A 20,730-nucleotide genomic window follows, 5' to 3' on the forward strand; every position below is an offset into this window, starting at 1 on the left:
CAACACATCCTGTCCCAGCTCACTCTTGGAAAAAGATACGACACATCTCCTTTCCCGTAAAGCTTCCAATGTTTAGAAGTGACAAGACAAGTGACTCCATCACATCTCTCACCCGGATTAGTATTCTCAGTTTCCAACACGATCAAGAAAATTTGTTGTGTTGGGGTTTTTTTGGTTTTGTTTTTGTTTTTTAAAAAAGACACTTACAATTTCTTGAGCGACACGGAAGAAGAGGGAGACACTTCTGACTGCATGCCCAAAGTTGTCATAAACATTCACATAAGGGCGAACCCATGAAGGCAGCTTGCCTCTTACATCACCAGTTGTGAACCTGTGAGGATTGGAAAAGGAGAGAATTATTTGCCAGCTTGCCCTACGTGAATTAAACAAATGCTAGATCAGGGTCCAAAAAGACAAGGGAGGATCAGCAAGACAACAAAAGATTGAAACAGTGCAGTAAATATAATGGGGTGATGTCTTCACTCAGGAGAAAAGGGCTTTGTTGATACCATGTACTATGCAATCAGCCAATTCTATCTTTTGTCCATAAAATCTTTCACTGTGCAACAGTAACAGTAGTACTGAACTGTGATGTGCTCACTGTCCCCAGTCGAGCCTCAGCATTGAAGGCTATCAATTAAACTCTTGTTGCCTATTATATACATACTATATTAATGAATATTAATGTAATATAATATTAATATATTATATTAATATAGATTATATTGTTTCAGCAATAAAATCTTTCCTCATTTTCGTCCTCCTTCTCTCAAAAAACTGCAGTGCTGGTGACTGCCTTCTCAAATGAGAGGTGGAGAAAATGCAAAACCTTAAGTTATTATCACATAATTTCCAGTAGCATTACAAACACGAATTCAACAAATTGGCTTATTTTGCATTAATACCGTTAATCTCTTTCTGCAGCTCCAAGACAGCATATTTTAGGAGCAGAAGATAACAATCTAGTTCCTTTCTGAAAGTAGTGCAATATTTATATAACCTGTTATATAAAAAAATTTCATTACTTATGAACTGTAGCCTTCTCCAAACAGTAACATTGGCACATTTATATAAAAAAAACAATACCGGTGTTGGGATATAAAGATGTTGATGTATGTTTATGTTCTAGAGCCAAAGTTTCACCTGTGATCACACAGGAAGATAGCACCGTAGTCTTGGCGATGTCTGATGACCCTGCCAATAGCCTGATTAACAGCCCGGGAAGCTTGCTGACTGTACCACTCACGCCCAGATAAATACTGCAATAGGTGGGAGAAAGAATTAACATTATTTACTAGGTAAAACATATTGTCTGTGCTGTACAGTCACTATTGCTCTCTAAAGAAATTAAAAAAAAAAACAAGTATCTAACAAGGTCTACTGACAAATCTCTAAAAGCCTTGAAAGCCAAATACAGGCTGACTTGAATATCACACCTGACTTATGGTGCACAGAAAACTCAAGTAGTAATTTGAGGGGCTATTTAGTATATGATGCACTACCAGCCTTGGTAGTACAATAGACTCACCGTATTAATTAAGACCTTACAGCTATCCTGCAGGACAATAAACTAAATTTATAATGCCATTCATTCTCATGCCTGAAGCAACAGAAAAAATCCCCGAAACACAAAGCAAAAGAAAACACAAAAAAAAACCAAAACCAAACAATGCCCACCCCTGCCAAACCACAAAAACAAAAATCCCCAAACCAGCCAGCACAGGCAATTCTTCCTGCCCACCCTCTTTCTGCATGAAACAATTCCTTCCGAAAGATACATGGATAACATGCATACAAAGATTTTGACTGAAACTTTAATTATACCATTTTTTGAGCCTATACTTAATTGAGACCATGTGTCACTAGAGACAGAATTTGGAACCCTTATTGTTATTAAAAAAATAGGTGACTATTTGTGAAAAACTCCCATGGTTGTTTCAGTTTTTGATATTCATGGTCCCATGAGGCTGGGAGGATAACAAAAGCCAAAATCCACAGAGACCAGAGGCAGAAACGATGACATGAACCTGCAAACGGCCAACAGTGAAAAGTTGCCCAGTATTACCTGTGCACCTGCACCACTTCTTCGCATTTCATCCAGGAACTGCATCTTTAAAACAACTCTGGGCTCCATACGAGGAGGAAACGGAAGCCCAGTAATGATGACTCCTCGTCCATTTATGTCTGCAAAGTCCAAGCCTTCACTGGCCTGAAGAGACAGCGTTTTCCATTATCAACAGGATTTGAAGTGACATTTCAGAGCAATTCAGCAGTTATTGGCCTTTTTTCTCCATTAAATTAAATCCCTAGCCAAGTGTAATTTATGAATATGTTATGAATAGTTTCAACTAGATTTTTTGCTTTTATTACTGGGACTTTAAACTTAACTTTTTCCTTTAGGAGGCCCTGACAAAGCATACCTCCGCCAACACCATTAATGCATATGTCTCATTCCTGGATAAGCAGAACAGCTGTATTCAGAAGATGTCTTAAATGTCAGTCAATACCTCTGTTTAAACCTTCCATACCCGGAATTGTTAACAAGACATGGTAAGAACATAGCAAACCTTCTCTGACATTAAAAATGAACAGCATCATTTCAAAGTATTCCAATAATGGAAAGCTACCAGAAATCTGCTCAGAATCCACCAGACTATAGTGTCATATCCACCAGCTGTGATGCTTACATCCGTTCAAGTATTTGTCTCTCATCCCCCCTGTACATGCTCAGGTCCCATGCTGTGCTGGCAAAATCACTTTGTGAAATGAACAAAATCAGAGTTGAACAGACTGAAAAATAACCCAGGGGGGAAAAAAAAAGTTGATTTGTTTTTCAGCTGAATCCATTCTCCCATCTCATTTACCATGCCACACAAGCAGCTGTGATGGAATATAACATCAGGGGTGGACAGGCGGGTGGAACGACCAACTCTACTCAGCTTAAGCCAGCACTGCCACTAAGACCAATCACAGCATGCACTATAATCTGTCTGGAGCCAGCAATTGCATACTTGTATTTATGGACATTTTATCTTGGGCCCAAAGGAAATCCCTCAGGCTAATAAAAGCACGAGAAGACTAACCTTAGAGAAAAAGAAAAAAGCGTAATAATAAAAAAAAAAAACCAAAACCAAACAAACCTGCCCTTCATGCCCTCAAAACAGGGAAGAAAATTCCTGTGAACTTTTAAAGACACCCCAGGCCTAGATACAGCTAGCGAAAGAACTAGAGCAACTGGGACAGAATCTCCTCTTTATAAAAAGGACTGGTTTTTTAGGTTTCTTTCAGCGAACAGAGAACACAAAAAGCTTGCTAGAACCTACTGCCAATGTAAAAGCTGAGCAACAACCTGGGAGGGAATCTTGAAGTGACGGCTGAGAAGGGAGCTGGTTTTAGGCCTTTTGACAACACGCCTCTTTTGGTTTATCTTCTCAAATATTTCCAATTTAGCAGTCATACTATTAACCCTGTGACCACAATAAACTAAACAGTCTATCCTTCAATTGCGTGTTACCGCAAAGCATGATCTCTCCACAGACTCTCTCCCTCTCAGGGTAATACACTATTGTTGGAAGGACAGACATATTCAACTGAGAGTCCCACCCAAAAAGAGCTACGTCTTTTCTTCATTGATCTAACAATTGCTTTGGAGATTGGGACTGAAGGTTCAAAAGGAGTTGAATCGTCTCTTGGTAGGCAGTAAGCAGCAGCAAAAAGGCCCTAAGAGTAATTTATGATTTTGCAAATATTTCCACTGATATCATAAATCAATTTATCAGCACTGGAAAATGTAAATGAAAGGCCATCAAGTGTGTCCAGAGGACTTGAAGTTAATGTAAGTTTTTTAAAGCTAAGCCATATTTTGGGTTTTCAGCAGTGTTGTTCTAACATGTTTGATTGCAAATGTTTCTTTTATTTCTCCTCCAAAACTGTTGTTTTCATCTAATGGGTTGAGTTTTTGGTGAGCAGCCAACAGGAAATGTAAGTGTGATGCTCATCCCCTTTAAAGAACTCAAAGGTGTATTCCTTTAATAAAAACAGGAATGAGACATATGTAAACTTGACATAATTTTGAAAAGGCTTCAGGGCATCCTACTTCTCTTGGTTTTTTCCCACATATAATTACAGTCAAATAACAAAAGTGCACTGAAATCCAAAATGGTTTTCTCCATCAACTATATAATCTGATCTCAGATGAAACAATTCTCAGTTACATTACCTTCCCTCGACATACTGCCAAAAAAGCAGCTCCGTTGGACTTAGGACAGACAACTTTATCATAGTAGGCATCCATCACCTAAAAGATAAACTAGTTTAAGCAAGAGCAGGAATGGTATTATCCTTTGTATATGCATATTATCCTTTGCATATGTATAGAAAGCTGTACTAGTTAAATTTGATTTGTACACTAAGATCTAAAATGTGATTAATTTGGCTTAGTATAATTTTCTTTACTTCTACTAATTGCAAGTGTGAGAAACCATTTGCTTAGGAAAATCCTTACATTACTGTGAAATCTAGAATACCTCTGGGTAAGCATAAAAGATTAATATCAGATACTTCTGATGAGAAGGTAAAACACGGACTGTCTTGTATTTCTGCAGATCCTTGAGCAAAATAGGCAAGCCAGGAAAGCAATTTAAGGATATTATTTACTCTAAGAAGAAAACAGAGCAGCTACAAACAAACAAGATGACACTGCACAATTCCTTAACACCCAAAGCATGACAAGCTGGGAGGAAATGTCCCACAGAACATCAAAAGATGCTGTCTACTGAAGTGACAGCTTTCTACCGTCTCAATTACTCAGTACATATGTATGTTAGCTGCTGTTACATCACTGGAATTCAAATGAAGACTGTACCCTGCACAGCCAGCCAAAAGAATAAAGAAAGGATGCACAGAAGAACTATACTTCAAAGAAGAGCTCAGAGAGTTTTAATTTTATCCTAAGATAAAATTTGGGTGTTTCACACCCAAACACATTTTAGAGAAGGTATTTAAACACAAAACCAGCTTCTGAAGATGTTATAGGTATGTAATGCAAATAACCAACCTCTGCAAAGCTTCCTTTGTTCCTGGGTTCCACAAACATTGGCTTCACTTCTTCTATTCTTTTAGCAAAATCATGCTCCTGTTAAACAGAAAATGAACATATCAGAAACGGCCATGTGAAAGTAAGCACATACCAGAAGTGCTCACAAGAAAGGAAATGCTCAGGAGCGGTCACCACAGACTTCCCCAACACAGTCTGTTCCTCTCTTGCCAAACACAGCAAGAGATGGAAGCAGAAACATGCAATCCTAACACCACTAACGGTGATTCCTTGCAGTTGGTGCAACACAGACATTACGCAGATGGGAGATCCATTTCTTTTCCTTCCAACTTGCAAGTTCCAACTATCCACCTCCCAGAGACCCACTCTGCAGCATGACACACCTCTGTCCCAGCGTTCACTTTTAAGGAGGAGGAGCATTTAAAACAGAACTGTTCTACCAAGTCTCACCAGGGACATTCAAGTCATGAGCATAGCAGTTACAAAAGTTACAGTTGCACCAGTTACAAATTAAAAATAAAAGAGAAATGCTCATATTGGGATTTTTTCCCCTAACAGTTGAAACACTTAGACCAACTATAATTTGGAGGTCTAATAAAGAGAAGTCTGGTGAAATTAAATGAACTTTGAGATCAGATCAGATAAGATAATGTATTAAGATTCTTTTGGGTTTAGTTTCTACAACACTGCATTTCAGTGTATTGTGATCAAAATAAAAGAAGCCTGACCTGGGTTTTTACTTTCCAGACTTTACAATTTACTTATTAACAAAGAATTTTTAATGAGCATGGTTAGACAGCATAACTACAAACTGTCTGACATGTAACCAAACCACCTAATAAAGGCAGAGCAATTAACATACTCTCCAATATTCCAGGCTCTTATCCATGACAGGATACGATGGGAAGAACACCAACAGTCCATGTGGTACAACTCGCACGAGGTTACCTGCAACAAGATAGGCAAGTGTATAGCTGAGGGCATTTCCATCCTGGGATGGAGTACGCAGACTGCAGAGGAAAAATAAACTAACAGCATGGGTTCCTTCCAAAATCTTTTCTGCTTTCTTGACATGAATGTTCATGTATTAGAAGTTGTTTCTTTTTTTTTTTAAACATCATTTCAATAATCTTGTCATCAAGGTATAAACTTTAATACAGATGCCTAACCAGCTTTCTAAAGTGTACTGTTAACAGGATAAGAGATACTATGAGCTACACCAAACACTACAGACAAAAGAGGTCCCACATCATCTGCCATATTTTCCCTTTGTGACAGTAGCATCTATTTTTAGATAATTTTCTCCCCTCTTTCTCCACTGCAGTCTAAACATTCAAAGCAGTGGATGAGGTACCACAAGATTGCTTCTGAGAGTTTTCTAGTCAAATAGTATACACGTTACCGAAAAAAACATTAATCTGGTATTTTGTAAGAGCATTTTCTTAATTTTACCTTTTAGGCCAAGCTGAATACCTCAGAGCACTCTCCTCCATTTCCTTCAAACATTTCTAGATTTAACAGATTCCTTTCAATCATACCTCAGCCAAGCTACACAAATGCTCTTCTTTTATTCTGTCCTCATGTGTTAAAATTTTGTAGTTTTATTATATTTGTAAAACATTACCAAAACAATAAATGCTGACTTTAAGCAATGAAATTGCATTGATTTCTTGTGATCCTTAATTGCTCTGCAAATGATGCTTGGCTGCGTCATCTCTGTGCGTGGATTTTCTAGTTTGCGCCACTTTCTGACGGTGTTGAGGAACCACATTTTTGACCCAAACACAAACACCTGACAATAAAAATGAACAGAAAACTTGGAAATATTAAACGAAGGACTCAAACTCATTTTTGTATGCAATTACAGTAGCCAGCTAGCTGCCTGAGCAAACAGAAGCATACAAAACCAGACAGCATTTAGATATAGAATCATAGAATCATAGAATCATTAAGGCTGGAAAAGACCTCTAAGATCATCAAGTCCAACCTTTAACCCAACACCACCATGCCCACTAAACCATGTCCCTAAGCGCCTCATCTACACGTCTTTTAAACACTTCCAGGGATGGTGACTCCACCACTTCCCTGGGCAGCCTGGTCCAAGGCCTGACCACTCTTTCAGTAACGAAATTTTTCCTAATGTCCAGTCTAAACCTCCCTTGGCGCAACTTGAGGCCGTTTCCTCTCGTCCTATCGCTTGTTACTTGGCAGAAGAGACCAACCCCCACCTCGCTACAACCTCCTTTCAGGTAGCTGTAGAGCGCGATGAGGTCTCCCCTCAGCCTCCTCTTCTCCAGGCTGAACACCCCCAGTTCCCTCAGCCGCTCCTCATCAGACTTGTGCTCCAGGCCCTTCACCAGCTTCACTGCCCTTCTCTGGACACGCTCCAGCACCTCAATGTCCTTCTTGTAGTGAGGGGCCCAAAACTGAACACAGGATTCGAGGTGCGGCCTCACCAGTGCTGGGCACAGGGGCAATGCAATGTAATCCTTTACCTTTCTCTAACTTATTACGTCTTCTTTAACGTTTCTCCTTCTAGCAGATTTCTAAAAATCCTGTGCAACAACCCATTTCTGAAATCCACACTCTTCACTTACCAATTGTCTTCCCCAGAGAAGATAGATAATCCTCTGAAAACCTACAGAGAAGAAAAATCAAGTAACATCATTGTATTTCCTTTTCTATGTTTTTCATACATACTGACTTCCTCTGATATTCATTTAATATAGCATATCCATACTCCCAATTGCTCTCTTTCCTGTGGCAAGCACCCATGCCAAGGACACAAAATTAGTAATACCTTGACTACACGTTACTATTACTATTCAATATTCTTAGCACTGAAGATGATATAAGCTCCAATATTATCAAAATGTAACAAGTGGAAATGGGCAGCCATATGAGTTTTAGGATTAATGCTAACAATTCAAGGGTGAAATTTCTGCCAGGAAAGTCTGCAGTTGCTGCCAAGCCTGACTAACGTTACAACTATTTAAAATAATTATTGATGAATGAGGTGTGGTGACGCTGCAGGGGCAAAAAGGGTGAATTTGGTTACTATGGTTATTATTTACTCGCGGCATAAGCCAAGTAAATCACTTTTGCTCTACGTTTGAAAAAGCACTGCTCCACAATGAGCAGTGTTTATCTGTTTCTTCCAGCCCTGACTGAAGAGTCATTTGTTCTCTCATGCCTTTATGTTTCTTTCTTTTTAGTGCCCTGTAGTTTTGCATACTGTTTTCCCAGGAAACTTACATATGCAGGGAAAAAAAACGAACACATTTATTTTTATAAGACCTCCAAGTAGGGTATCACCACACAGACGACGTCAAAACACAGCAAACTGTGAATTCCCTTCCTTCAAAAAAAAGGTGTTCTAGGCCTTAGGGGGTGTGGGTTCCCCAATCCTCCCCCCTCGAAAGACAGTATCTCCAACAAAATACACTGAAATGGCACACTAAGCTTCTGAAAATGAGAAATACAGCGTGAGGGTTTTCCAGACTACTTCTTCTCTGTAAAAATCAATTACAATTGCTGAGTCCCTTTCCAGTTCTGTGGAACATCTGGCATTTTTCCCTTTTTTTCAGTAAAAGCTCTTTGAGATCTATTTTTTTTATTTTTCTGTATTGCTGAAAAAGAGTAAGTCAGGCCTGCAGCAGGCTAAATTACAGAATTCTGAGTCAGAGGTTTGTCTATAATGTTGAAATTGAAATAGATGTAAGAATGTGCCAACACATAAAAATGTGTGTACTACAGGAAGAAAGCTAAATGGAAGAACGTGTGTATCATACACAAGGAACTGATCGTCATCTCAAAATACTACAGAAGGATTAATCCCTAAACACAGCACTAGCTCCACTGTGATGCTACTCTTTAGCAACTTCAGAGAACTGGCAAGCACAGAACCTTCTTCCATGTGCACCAAAGCATGAAACTGCCTTTTAAAATTATATGCAGATATGCTAATGAGACTATCATATTGCACAATGGAAGTCAATATACAATGAAATCAAGTTTTGGCCTTCCTTGCTGGCAGTATAATCTGCTGGCAGCAGAAGCTGCAGCAGAAGCACTGTCTACTCTGAAGAACAGAAAGACACAGGCAAAATGATGAAAGACCAGAGAAAAGCAAGAACAATGATGATGAAAAGCTTGACAAATATTTGGATATATTTTCCTTAAGAAGGCAATGCAGAAGTAAAAGACAGGCTGGTCATGGTGACAAGCTTTAAACATAAAAATAGTTGTTGCAAAGGCCAGTTTCAAATGAATTAAGCCTTCAGCAAAGAAATTTAGGATGGGGCTCCATGGCAGTGAGGGTAGACTGCTCTGTAAGGGACAGGGAAGTGGTACCTGAGCATGATATGAAGGCATGCATGGCAGGGGTCTTGCCAGCCAGGGCCCAGACCCACACTAACAGAGCAAGGCAAGCAGGAAAGGCTTGGATGCAGTAGCCAAGCTCAATCACAAGTCCAGATCACCAGGCAAAGTCACAGTGATGGGGAAGGCCCAAGGTCAAGCCAGGAATGCAAGTCAGTAAACCAGGAGCAGGTCCAGTGACAGCAAGGAGTGTCACAGTCGAGGGCTGGCGAGGCAGGACCATAGTGACAGGCAGGTCTGAGGTCAAACTGGGAAGTCAATCAGTAGGTCAGGGTCAGATCAACAGGGTCTATGGCCAGGTGTGGTTATGATGGAGCTGGAGACAGATACTCCTACAGCTTGGGCAGTGACTGAAGGCCTATGCCAGACCTTAAGTGGAGCTGCTGGGTGATGGTTGTGGGTGGAGGTCCCAGCTGAGGCTAGTCACAGCCATTAAGGACTATTAGTGCACTCAGCACCCTGACATTTGATCCCTTCCAGCCCTCCAGTTCTAAATTTTCAACAGTGGTGGTTGAAGGGTGTTGTTATTCAGCACAGTGTTTATCCAAGAAAAAAAATTACAGAGACCACTTATTTCACTAGCACCCTCCTGTAAGAGAACCCCAAATGTCAGAAGCCAAGACTTCAAAGCAGAATTCCACATGGAAGTTCATTACCTTCTTTCATAGGTAGAAGTAAGCGCAGCTCCATCAGGTCCCTTAGGAATGATCCCAACCCAGAGCTGGTGTTTATCGATAACATGAGGATTCTCCAAGCAAACAGGAAAAGGGCTAAAGAAACACAAAAGTAAGATCCCGGTCATACTCATTATATGATTCCCTACTGGCTACCAGTCCAGAACACTCAAAAATCTTAAGATAAAACCTAAAATCACGAGAGCAGATTTGCATTTTCAGTAATGGTACTGTTCACACATCTAGGTACTTACATCTGCATTTCCATTGTAAATGATGAGAGGGGGGAGAGAGTCCCACTAGTAAGGATAATTGTCCTGACTCCCTGTCGAACAAGCTCATGCATGCTGTATCCAGGGCTGAAACACCAATAGCTTAGGGTCTTTCCTGTATCAAGTAAAGAGAAAACACCAAGAAGCAAGTCTGTAAGTGGAAAAATTAGAATATGACTAGCATATAGCACATTGCATCTGAACTTCTGAAAGTAAAACAGCCGGCATCTGAAGCTAAAATTCCAAATGTATGGTATGTTCTCCTTTGGTCCTTCCCAGATTTAATTACTATGCCCATTCAAAATACAGTTTAAAAGGTCATTGCTCCCTCACACCGTAAGTAGATTATACTTTTAAACAAAAGATTGTTCTAGACAAGACAGAGCATCAGATCTTTTTGTTGGCAAGTAACAGGCAGATTGAGCAGATAAAACTACTCAGTCCTCCATCCACTGATTCACTTCCTGCTGTCAAGGACAACTGGAAGGGGAAGCATGCTAGAACTGCAGAATACTGGGATGAAGGACAAATGACTGAAGTTACTAAAAAAAAGAGTATCTCCACCCCTGCCCTTGCTTGAAAAGAGAACAACCCCTTCTCCATCACGAATTTCCAATGGCTATAAACCTTTCACCTAAACTTTCCATTTTCCCGACAGTCAACTGCCAAACCTTTCAACTTCTGCTCAAATCTTTGTGAAATGTGGATATACAATGTGTGTGACACTGAAAATCTGGCACGCTATAAGTTATCAACAGAAAGGATATAAAGAAAAAAGGATAAATCACACTAGTCATTTCTTTCATTGCTCAGCTTATAGTTGTACCATTGCTGGTCTTGCTGAAAACTTAGCATCAGCTTTTCAGAGACAGTCAAAGGAACAAGGGAATGAAACAATCATCAACATCAAGAACAAGAGCAGCCAAATAAAACATTAGCTTTTGTTTCTGTTTCTGATTCTGTTTTGCATGATTAGTTTTAGTGTAAAAAAAAAAATCTAGCATCCACATACCATGTGCGTGTTTTTTAAGTGTACACGCTTCATTCAAAGACTGTATTTCCAAAAAGGAGCTGACAGTTTCAGGAAATCCCCACTAATATGTGCCCAGTGAGTCACTTACTGCTTAGAATTACAAGAGAACATTTCTTTTAAGCTAAAGTTTTATCCTTCCGTCTCATTTGGGCAAATCCATCCAGATGATGTCCAGATTCTAGAAGAATCACATTCCAAAATTTAGCAAATTCTGTATCTCTTTAATTCACACTAAGAATTGGTGCAAATTACAGTTAAGATCTGTATATGGACAGGCCAGTAAGTACCTGCAGACAGGAGCAAAGTCACTTATGTCAGGAGCCTAAGAAATTCCAGCATAAAAGCAAACTGTGCTGATATAGGATGGCCTAGAAGAGAAGAACACCAACCACTCACATCTGCCTTGCCAACGCTCAGTTTGAGATATACCTCTCTGTAACCCTGCAGGATGACTACCGGGCAACAGTTGCCCAGTTCTTGGAGAAGCTGGAATTGTAGTACATTTTTAGCTTGGTGTTCTGCAATTATGTCTTCAAGCTTAACAATATTAAATCCATTTTAAAGGTCCCATTCACCAGCAGGAACTGTTGGATGCTACACAAAGTAGATTTCTGCAGCAGCTTTTTCTATTCCTGGTACAAGGACAGCTAATCCATGGAGAAATGGTTTGCTAATAGTTTACGACATGGTGATTTAGAGCAAACCAAGAGTAAGAGCATTTTATCTTAACGTAAAACTGCAACAGTTCAATATTGCATTCGTAAGTGGCATCTGTGTACAGAACAGATAGCTATGGCAGTAATCTCAGCTATCCCAAGCTATGCCACTTCTCACCAATTAGAGTTTGTAGAGAATTACACTTGAGTGAATAATTTCCACAAAATCCTTTGAAAACAGCTACTCTTAAAAGGTTTGCATTATTTCTATACAATCTGCTATACAGCTACAGGAAACTGGAGACTTGACCAGTCTTGTCTGACCTCTGCTAGGTTTGCATATAGTGCAAGTCTCAACAAATTGCTAGTCTGTTGCATACATACTTGCAAATGCTGTTTTTATTTTAAAACCAAATATATCAGTATGTGACTACTAAATCACAGAAGAATTCTGTGACTGCTTTGTATTGTTTTTATGTATAAATCCTTCAAATTATGCAATAAACCTAAGAATGTTTCTGTTAGCCTTTTCCTGCACACATATTTAACAAAATCTATTTAGAATTATTCTTGCAACTTCAAGCTCCAATTGAGCAGTGTCTCAGGAAAACAGTATTTGCCTATTACCAAACAGCATGCTTCTGTCCAGAAACAGAAGAGAACTTATTTTGTGGAAACACTTAAGGGGACGTTATGCGCAAAATCACTAAATCCGTGGAAGCTCATTCTTTGAAAAACGTTACTTTTGTCCTTAAGAAAAGGACTTCGGTGAAACAAATACTTATATTCTCAAGAGCATTTAACCGAGTAATTAAGTAGATAGTTATGAGGCAAGGTATTTACAAAGATCCTTAAAGAGTATTCTATTAAGAAGGCTTAGGTAAAGGGATCTGCATCTGTCTTCTCTAATCAGAAAGTGTTTTGTTTTCCACCTAACTGTATTTATTAAAAAATAAATTAAAAAAATCATAAAGAACGAATGCTGAAGTCCTCAGTACTGCTTTATAGGAGCCTTAGGATAAGCCTTTGATTCAGAAGCCAAGTTTCTTTAATTCTAAATATGTTGTTTTGAAGCATGGTTATATTGAGGTAGTTCCAGATACCAAGCTCTGCAGAGCATAAGGAACAAAATAGGTGGGAGGAGAGAGACAAATCTCAATTGAACAAGAAGGACTGAAAACTATAGTTGAGGCTGAAACTATCAAGGAGTGACAACATGCCCTGAAGAACTTAGGAAGTTACTCAATAAAAGGTCATATCCCAGAGAAGGTAACAGTGCCCTGAGGCTGGTACCTGGCATGGTATTTTCTGGCTAAGAATTCACATTCTTAAGTGTTATTTCTCAGGCACATCACATGAACCCTCACTACAGAGCTTCAGAACAAGCCAACCAATTATAACTCCTCCACTATATATGAGTAATTTCAACAGAGATTAAGAACTTTGATGGAATTTACTTTTATCATACTTTTGGCACATATTTTCAGTATCATATCTATACATGAATCTCCTTCCTGTAAAAGGTAGTTACAGCCTTAGCAACACTACTTTTGTGTTTAACATACAACACAGTTACACAGAGAAATATAACTGATACAAGGATAACAGAACATTTCATAAACCTCAACATCAATCCTGAAGGAGGTTTTTCCATTCTTGGGCTGGTCTGAAGATTTTCTCTACACAATACAAGCAACCATTCCATAATGGAGATGATTTTCTTTCACTGGAATAATTGCACTAGAACTCCAGCGGTGCACAAAGCAGCAGTGGTACAGGAATGTTTTATATTGAGATTGCTTATGTCACCTCCCCTTTAGAAGTAACTATAAAAGTGAAAAGCACATCCTCGACTCATCGTAACCACATGGAACTGTACTTAGAAACATAAAACTGCAAAGGAATACCCTCAAACAATCCTAGAATTCTTCAAACTTAAAGTCCCAAAGCCTTAAAAACCTACCCTGTTCTAGAGAAAGAGAGCTCTGGGGCAACACTAATGCTCCAAGTCTCTTCATCTTACAGAAGATGACCAAAAAACCCTACAACCAAACCAGCCAATGGTTCTTTGCTAACTGAGTGGAAGGGGAAAAAAAGTCTTTCCCAATCCCACATCCAATGATGGTTTTAACTTGGACCATGGCAACAAGGCATACTAATCACGCACTTAAGATTTTCTATGAGGAACACTACTATGCCATTTGGGTTTAAAAAATTTTTTGCATATAGTGTGGGATTGGGAAAGGGCCCTCATTGAGTTTAGCCCTTTATTCCTCGGAGTAATTTTTAACATTTAAGATAAGATAGGTGGTGTTTCACTCAAAATCCTACAATGACATTCCAAAATTTGCCAGAGGACTCCCTGTTCGCAAATGTGAAGTAATGCAGATTGGGATGTCTTCCGTTGTTTTCTCTTATTTGAATCAGAAAGGAGCAGTGGAGTAGTTTTCAATCCAGCTTTTGCATGAGCCTCCCCAAGACCAAGTCCTGTACCTTGTTTTTTTGCAGACGATGAATTCCAGAGATCTGTCCTTTGCTTCTTCTTCTGATTACTGTTATCCAGATGAATATGTACCTAAAGGAAAATAACAGAAACACTTCTAGAGATGGCTACAGAAATGAACTTGCACTTCATCACTCAAAAAAGCTAGCCCATATTAAGGGTAGTTAACGTAATTAGTGTCACTTTTATAGTGTTAGTAAGGTCGTATTATTTCCTGTCTGTTTTTCGTATTTTGTTTCCAGTCTTTCATAACGTATCTAACAAGGAGCAAAGTAGTATATCACCATTTAACCAGCCATTTTGAGTCAGTTTCTGGAGCAGCTTTTCATGGACTGCCCTGAGCAGAGACAAAGAACCCAATCATTTGGGTATTGTTCACCAGAATAAAACATGCACACCAGAAAAAAAAAAAATTGTGTTAGAAAGACTTGCTTCGTTTGACAACAAAAATAGTATCATGCCTTAAACTTAATATGAAAGCTACCATTTATCTAAAAAACAGCCCTGTTCCTAAAATTCATTATAGATCACAGCCCATAAGTCCCAAACGCTAAATAAATTATAAGGACTTCGCGGGGGGGAGGTTCAGTGGCTCTACTGTAATTCCTTGGTAAGAGGCTAAACTAAAGTCAAGAGAACAGATTATTGGAAGAACACATCAACTCCTGCATAATGTGCAGTATCAAAGTTTTCAATAATTCACATTTGCTGCACTTTCCTAATTTCATTTTAGAGTTTCTTTAAAAATTACTGTGTAGCTCCCCTTTTTCCTTGGAACCTAAACTAACCACAGTTCCTTTGGTGTTGTTTTTGGGGGGTTTTTTTGTTTTGTTTTTGGTTTGGTTTTGGTTGTTTGTTTTTTCTGGAAGAACTTACATATCCCCCCTGTAATCATCATCATCGTTTGCTATGCTATCCACATCCTTCTGAGTTTTGGATACACTAAGTACAGACGTTAAATGCCAGCGAGGAAAAATGTAGAACACAAAGCATCCCATACCTTATAATATTTAGATATCGACTGATGTGGCATGAAACCTGTCGCACCTTCTGGAGGATCAATGTTGAATACTGTCTGGAAAATGGATGTAAATGAACAGAAAGATTTAACAACTGTTTCCAGCAAAATCCCTAATGTATCTTTGCACTGAGAAGTATCTCCACAGAAGTTACTGCTGTGATAACCTTAAATATATGTCATTGCTCCTGTTATTAAATAAAGGCAGAGAATCTTGAATAAATACATTTTTTACAGGCAATTCCTGCAATCTCATTGTTCCAAAAAATGCAAGCCAGTACCTAAATATATTCAAACTACATAAATGACAGTATTATTATTCACTCTGTTCATGACTTCTGGCTGTGGATAAACATAAACACACTACACGTTCATGAGATCACAGAGTCACAACTGAGTGTAAAAGAACTCCCTTAGTTTAAAATTTCAGCCGTGATACCCTACACTAATAATACTCTGCTTAGAAAAAAAGAGTTGTAATCATATCTAGTTGTCCATATATTAAAAGCTTCTATCAACTCTTCTGCACAAAGTTATGCTTCTTCCCCTTTCCTGTATGTGACATCTTATGACTAAGGGCAATGCTCTTTCAAACATGTGGCATTCCAGTGCAACTTCAATGAAAACAGCTGTGGTTCTCAAATATTTATAACCTCTGTTAATTTTTCTAAACAAAATTTCTTCAGACATTTAAAAAGAATTATCCAAGCTTATAAGAATATCAGCTAGTTGCAACAAGATGTTCTCCACCAGTTAAAAAAAAAAGTACAATTCCTGGAAATATTAACTTCTGAAAAATAGCCAAAGATAGGGTTACAAAAAGAGTTTTTAGTAAGTGTTCTTCTAAAAGGAAGAAAAAAATTTGTTAAAAACATGCTGGTTATAAATTATGTTTTGAAGACAAGGCTCTGCAACAAAAAAGCACTGTGTTTAACCAACAAAGACTCTGTGACCTAGCCCTACTTAAAAATATCTCAAGATAACAAACTATTACGTGGCAGATGATTTGCAATAACTGTCCACGTGCATGTTCTCAGCAACAGCAGCAGAAAAGGGATCTTAGCTTTCAGCAAAAGACTGCTCTTCCAATTCAAATCACCTTTCATTTATCCACAGGCTAAAAGAACACACACAGACAATTATCCCCAGTCCTGTAGCACACACTAATCTGTGGGCTCCAGTCACTGGGATCAGGAGACCTGGCTTCTACTTCTGAATCTTCTCATCTCTCACTGTGAAACCCTGGGAAACTAATTTAAATTAAGCATACCTCACCCTCCCCACAGAACAGTGACATTCACCTTCCAGAACAAATCATTTTGGTATCAGTGTACACAAATTGCTACTACTGTATCAGAACATACATACAGGTTTTGTTGAACCACTGCTATAAAAATGAAATAGTGTGTATGCCACTGCGAATACACCCTCACAAACATCCATGCATTCGATGAGTTCAGTATTGCAAACCTACTAGGACCACTCAAAACACAGCTAGATAACTTGTCTTTATCATGCAGGTCTGCAAAGTTTGAATACATTTCACTTTTAGTTTTCCACGGGGGGTTATTCTGTGGTGTCCTTTTGGACATGTATGCCGCTCTCCACCAGCATAACAGGTGCAACATGACTTCATACGCTACTTCATACACAAAGTAAGCACAGAAAGTCTTATTAAGTAAGAAAAACGAATCATCTATAGGAATTACTGTGTTAACTTGAGCTGGCTATTCTCCTACAAGCACCTAATAATGTTTTTTAGGAAAATTTTAAATTATAAAGATTATCCTTTTCTATTAAATTCCAATTCTAGAAGAAGAGGATTCACAATTAAGCTAAGATAGCAAGTAAATTCTTAGGTGAAAAGCAACAATACTGAGTAATTCAAACTTCCTCTTTGTAAGATTTTCTAGCAAAAAAAAAGGAAGACAACACAAATGTTGTCAGTAGATTTTGGTACGTATGACAAAATAGACCTGAGCCATTCAAAATAAATAAAAAAAATCCAAGACCCAGGATAGGACTTTTAGAGAACATGGCTAAACTCAAATCTAGATGATTTAATCCCTCCTAGTTTACTTAAAAGGGACACTAAAACCTATAAACAGTAACAATCTCAGGTAAAGGGAAATGTAAGTGGGAATGCTAAAAATCCTTCAGTAAAAAGGGAAAACTGAAGTACATAGTCAGTATCGCACCCAGACAGAAAAGAATTTCATTACAAATTTTCTAACAAGTGTTCTGGAAATAAGCAAGAATATCAAGGAAGGAAAAAAGAGTTCATTTGCTGCTGACAAATGCAGAGCTGGACACAGAATTCACTTTTCAGATTAAATAAATTGCTGTGTTCTTCCTCATTTTTGCTCTTGCATAGATTTTACTCTCCTCCTGCCTGTGTTTCCATTATTTTATCACTTTTTTGACACTCCCGTGCTTCCTAAAAATATAGATTACACTTGTAAGCAGCACATATTCCAGAAGAAAGATCTATGATGTCAAGGATTTCTGAAAAAGTCTGGCAGCTAATCTATGAGGCAGGCTACCAGTGAGTAGAACAAAACCAGAGAACTACAAGGAGACTAAACATTGCCAGCTATCACAGACTTTAACGTTATGGAATTTCTTGCATCAGTGGCGGAACTATAATTTTTAATTAAAAAAAAAAAAAAATTAAAAAATCATTAAACCAAGACAGAAAAGCAATGATTAACACACGTTAAAATGTTATCATTATTATCACCCACCTACTAAAGATGGGGAGGAAGAGACCTTTTTGATCAAAAAAACCCACAAATATTTGGGAAGTAAAGGTCTTATTTCACTGTCAGGAAAAGGTCTAATTCAACCTGACGCCCAGTAACTCAGGCCATGATGATGCTCTGAAATCACCAAGTTCTGGGAATACAGTGAACTTAATCCCAAGCGTCAGCAGATTTTCCAATATGTAACACTATGGCTAAGATGCTATTTTGTTTGAACTTTAAGCTGTCCAAACATTACCCTCTTTTTGAGTATCACTCAAGAATATTAGAACTTGGGTCAACTTCAGACGGAAGCTAGAAATCGAGCTTCAGGCCACTGGCCCACTGAACCTTGTAATTTTAGGGGGGCCAGGTTTTTCATAACCGATGTTTTGCAAGTGCACAACAGGGAGAAGACTGACAGCACCACATGGATACCCACAAGTATCACATTCAGTTCCTGTGGCACTAAAGATTTTTATTTTACAGATCCCTTAACTTAGTAATTAAATGAAAAAATACAGTTAAATTATCTTTTGTTTGCTTTTTTCCCTTAGCCTGTCCTGTTAGTTCATGAGAAGGTCTCATTATCCCAAACATTGCTGCTAGAGAGTAAATAGCTCAATAACCCAGCTCCACCTGGTGGAGGCTAAAACCAGACAAATTTAAATCAAGCCTCTCCAAAAAGGGACATCAAAACTGTAAAAGAACAACCTGGGTGAAAGCGAAAGTAGACCATCCCATTAGGCAGCAGCGTTCTCCTCAAAAACCCGTAGACTTCCATCGCTGCACAAGTGTACATAGAATCAGGAATAAAATGGATCCAATGTCATTCCGCATTTTTTTAAACCAACTCTTCTATCCTTCAGATGTATATAGAAGCAGCGTCAGTTATTTACCTGGATAATATCTGAGAGCTTATGCAATCCAGATGTATTGACAAATATCCCAGTACCTGGAGAGAATAACACATGATTACTTTTACAACACAAATACACATCCATTTCTATATATATCCATATCTTATCTGAACAGCACAACGCTCTCAATACAATGACTTGAAAATATTATCTGAAACAAATAAATTATTTCAAGTTTTTCATCATCATTCAAGATGCAAGGAGAAACATAAAACTGGCATTCCAAAGGAAGTTTCATGTCTCTGACGCATTGGGAAGCTGTCATCTGAGACAATTACATAAACTTCTTAAGGTTCCTCTACATTGAAAATTGGAAAGGAGATAATTAAAACAAAGATAAGCATGCTTGAACTGTTTGGTTACTTTTTCAAAAGCTTACACAACTAATATTGGTCTCATGAAAAAAAGAATAGAAAACTGACTATCCCGTTACGCAGAGGGACAAAACTAACCTTTGCTATAGCTATAAATAGCCCTTTACAATCACCTTCAAGCTTCTAGTATGCTTAAATCAGTGACTACAGAGGAGCAGTTAAAAGAACATATGAAATACACTGATGATGAGAATTTGACCACGGAAATGATAAATAGATGCACCTGTTAAGCCAGAGTGCAAACAGCCTAAAAGGAGAAAGATGCTGGGGAAAAAAAGGAAGGATACATGTGTTCTCAAAGGATGAGCTTGCAGAAGTGACAGTCTATATTCTAGTCGCCATGGAGTGGGCATGCTCTCTTCAATGCTTTTACTGAAGAGTCTGCTAGTAAGAACTAACTAAATCATTTTCTTAGCGCATGTAGAAGTTGGAGATTTTTCTTTGCAGAAGGGCAAATTAAGAACAAGATGCTGACAGACAGCAGAACAGAAGCTTGCCAAATCAAGAAAAACCCCACATTATGCAATTCCCAAGATCCTGTTTCATAACTCCATGACCAGGATTATCTATCTCCTCTGGGGAAGACAATTGGTAAGTGAAGAGTGTGGATTTCAGAAATGGGTTGTTGCACAGGATTTCTAGACATCTGCTAGAAGCAGAAACATTAAAGAAGACGTAATAAGTTAGAGAAAGGTAAAGGATTACATTGCATTGCCCCTGTACTCAGCACTGGTGAGACCGCACCTCGAATCCTGTGTTCAGTTTTGGGCCCCTCACTCCAAGAAGGACATTGAGGTGCTGGAGCGTGTCCAGAGAAGGGCAGTGAAGCTGGTGAAGGGTCTGGAGCACAAGTCTGATGAGGAGCGGCTGAGGGAACTGGGGGTGTTCAGCCTGGAGAAGAGGAGGCTGAGGGGAGACCTCATCGCGCTCTACAGCTACCTGAAAGGAGGTTGTAGCGAGGTGGGGGTTGGTCTCTTCTGCCAAGTAACAGCGATAGGACGAGAGGAAATGGCCTCAAGTTGCGCCAAGGGAGGTTTAGACTGGACATTAGGAAAAATTTCTTTACTGAAAGAGTGGTCAGGCCTTGGACCAGGCTGCCCAGG

At 38.8% G+C, this 20,730-nt stretch overlaps 1 protein-coding gene across 1 annotated transcript in view; it reads right to left on the reverse strand.

The window, feature by feature from the left end:
• RTEL1 (regulator of telomere elongation helicase 1) overlaps positions 1-20,730 on the reverse strand; it is a gene marked incomplete at its 3' end in the record, with an annotated part of 43,785 nt that overhangs the window by 12,741 nt on the left and 10,314 nt on the right. Inside the window, exons 13-24 of the mRNA XM_009575649.1 lie at positions 19,233-19,288; positions 15,575-15,649; positions 14,565-14,646; positions 10,365-10,497; positions 10,093-10,206; positions 7,654-7,694; positions 5,919-6,004; positions 5,057-5,134; positions 4,220-4,297; positions 2,066-2,209; positions 1,144-1,259; positions 208-331 (exon numbers count right to left, since the gene is read on the reverse strand). Of these exons, the coding sequence (XP_009573944.1) occupies positions 208-331; positions 1,144-1,259; positions 2,066-2,209; positions 4,220-4,297; positions 5,057-5,134; positions 5,919-6,004; positions 7,654-7,694; positions 10,093-10,206; positions 10,365-10,497; positions 14,565-14,646; positions 15,575-15,649; positions 19,233-19,288 (1,127 nt within the window). The remainder of the gene's footprint in view (positions 1-207; positions 332-1,143; positions 1,260-2,065; positions 2,210-4,219; positions 4,298-5,056; positions 5,135-5,918; positions 6,005-7,653; positions 7,695-10,092; positions 10,207-10,364; positions 10,498-14,564; positions 14,647-15,574; positions 15,650-19,232; positions 19,289-20,730) is intronic.

The sequence above is a fragment of the Fulmarus glacialis genome, unplaced genomic scaffold (genome assembly GCF_000690835.1).
Source record: "Fulmarus glacialis isolate BGI_N327 unplaced genomic scaffold, ASM69083v1 scaffold13664, whole genome shotgun sequence".
Classification (NCBI taxonomy): domain Eukaryota; kingdom Metazoa; phylum Chordata; class Aves; order Procellariiformes; family Procellariidae; genus Fulmarus; species Fulmarus glacialis.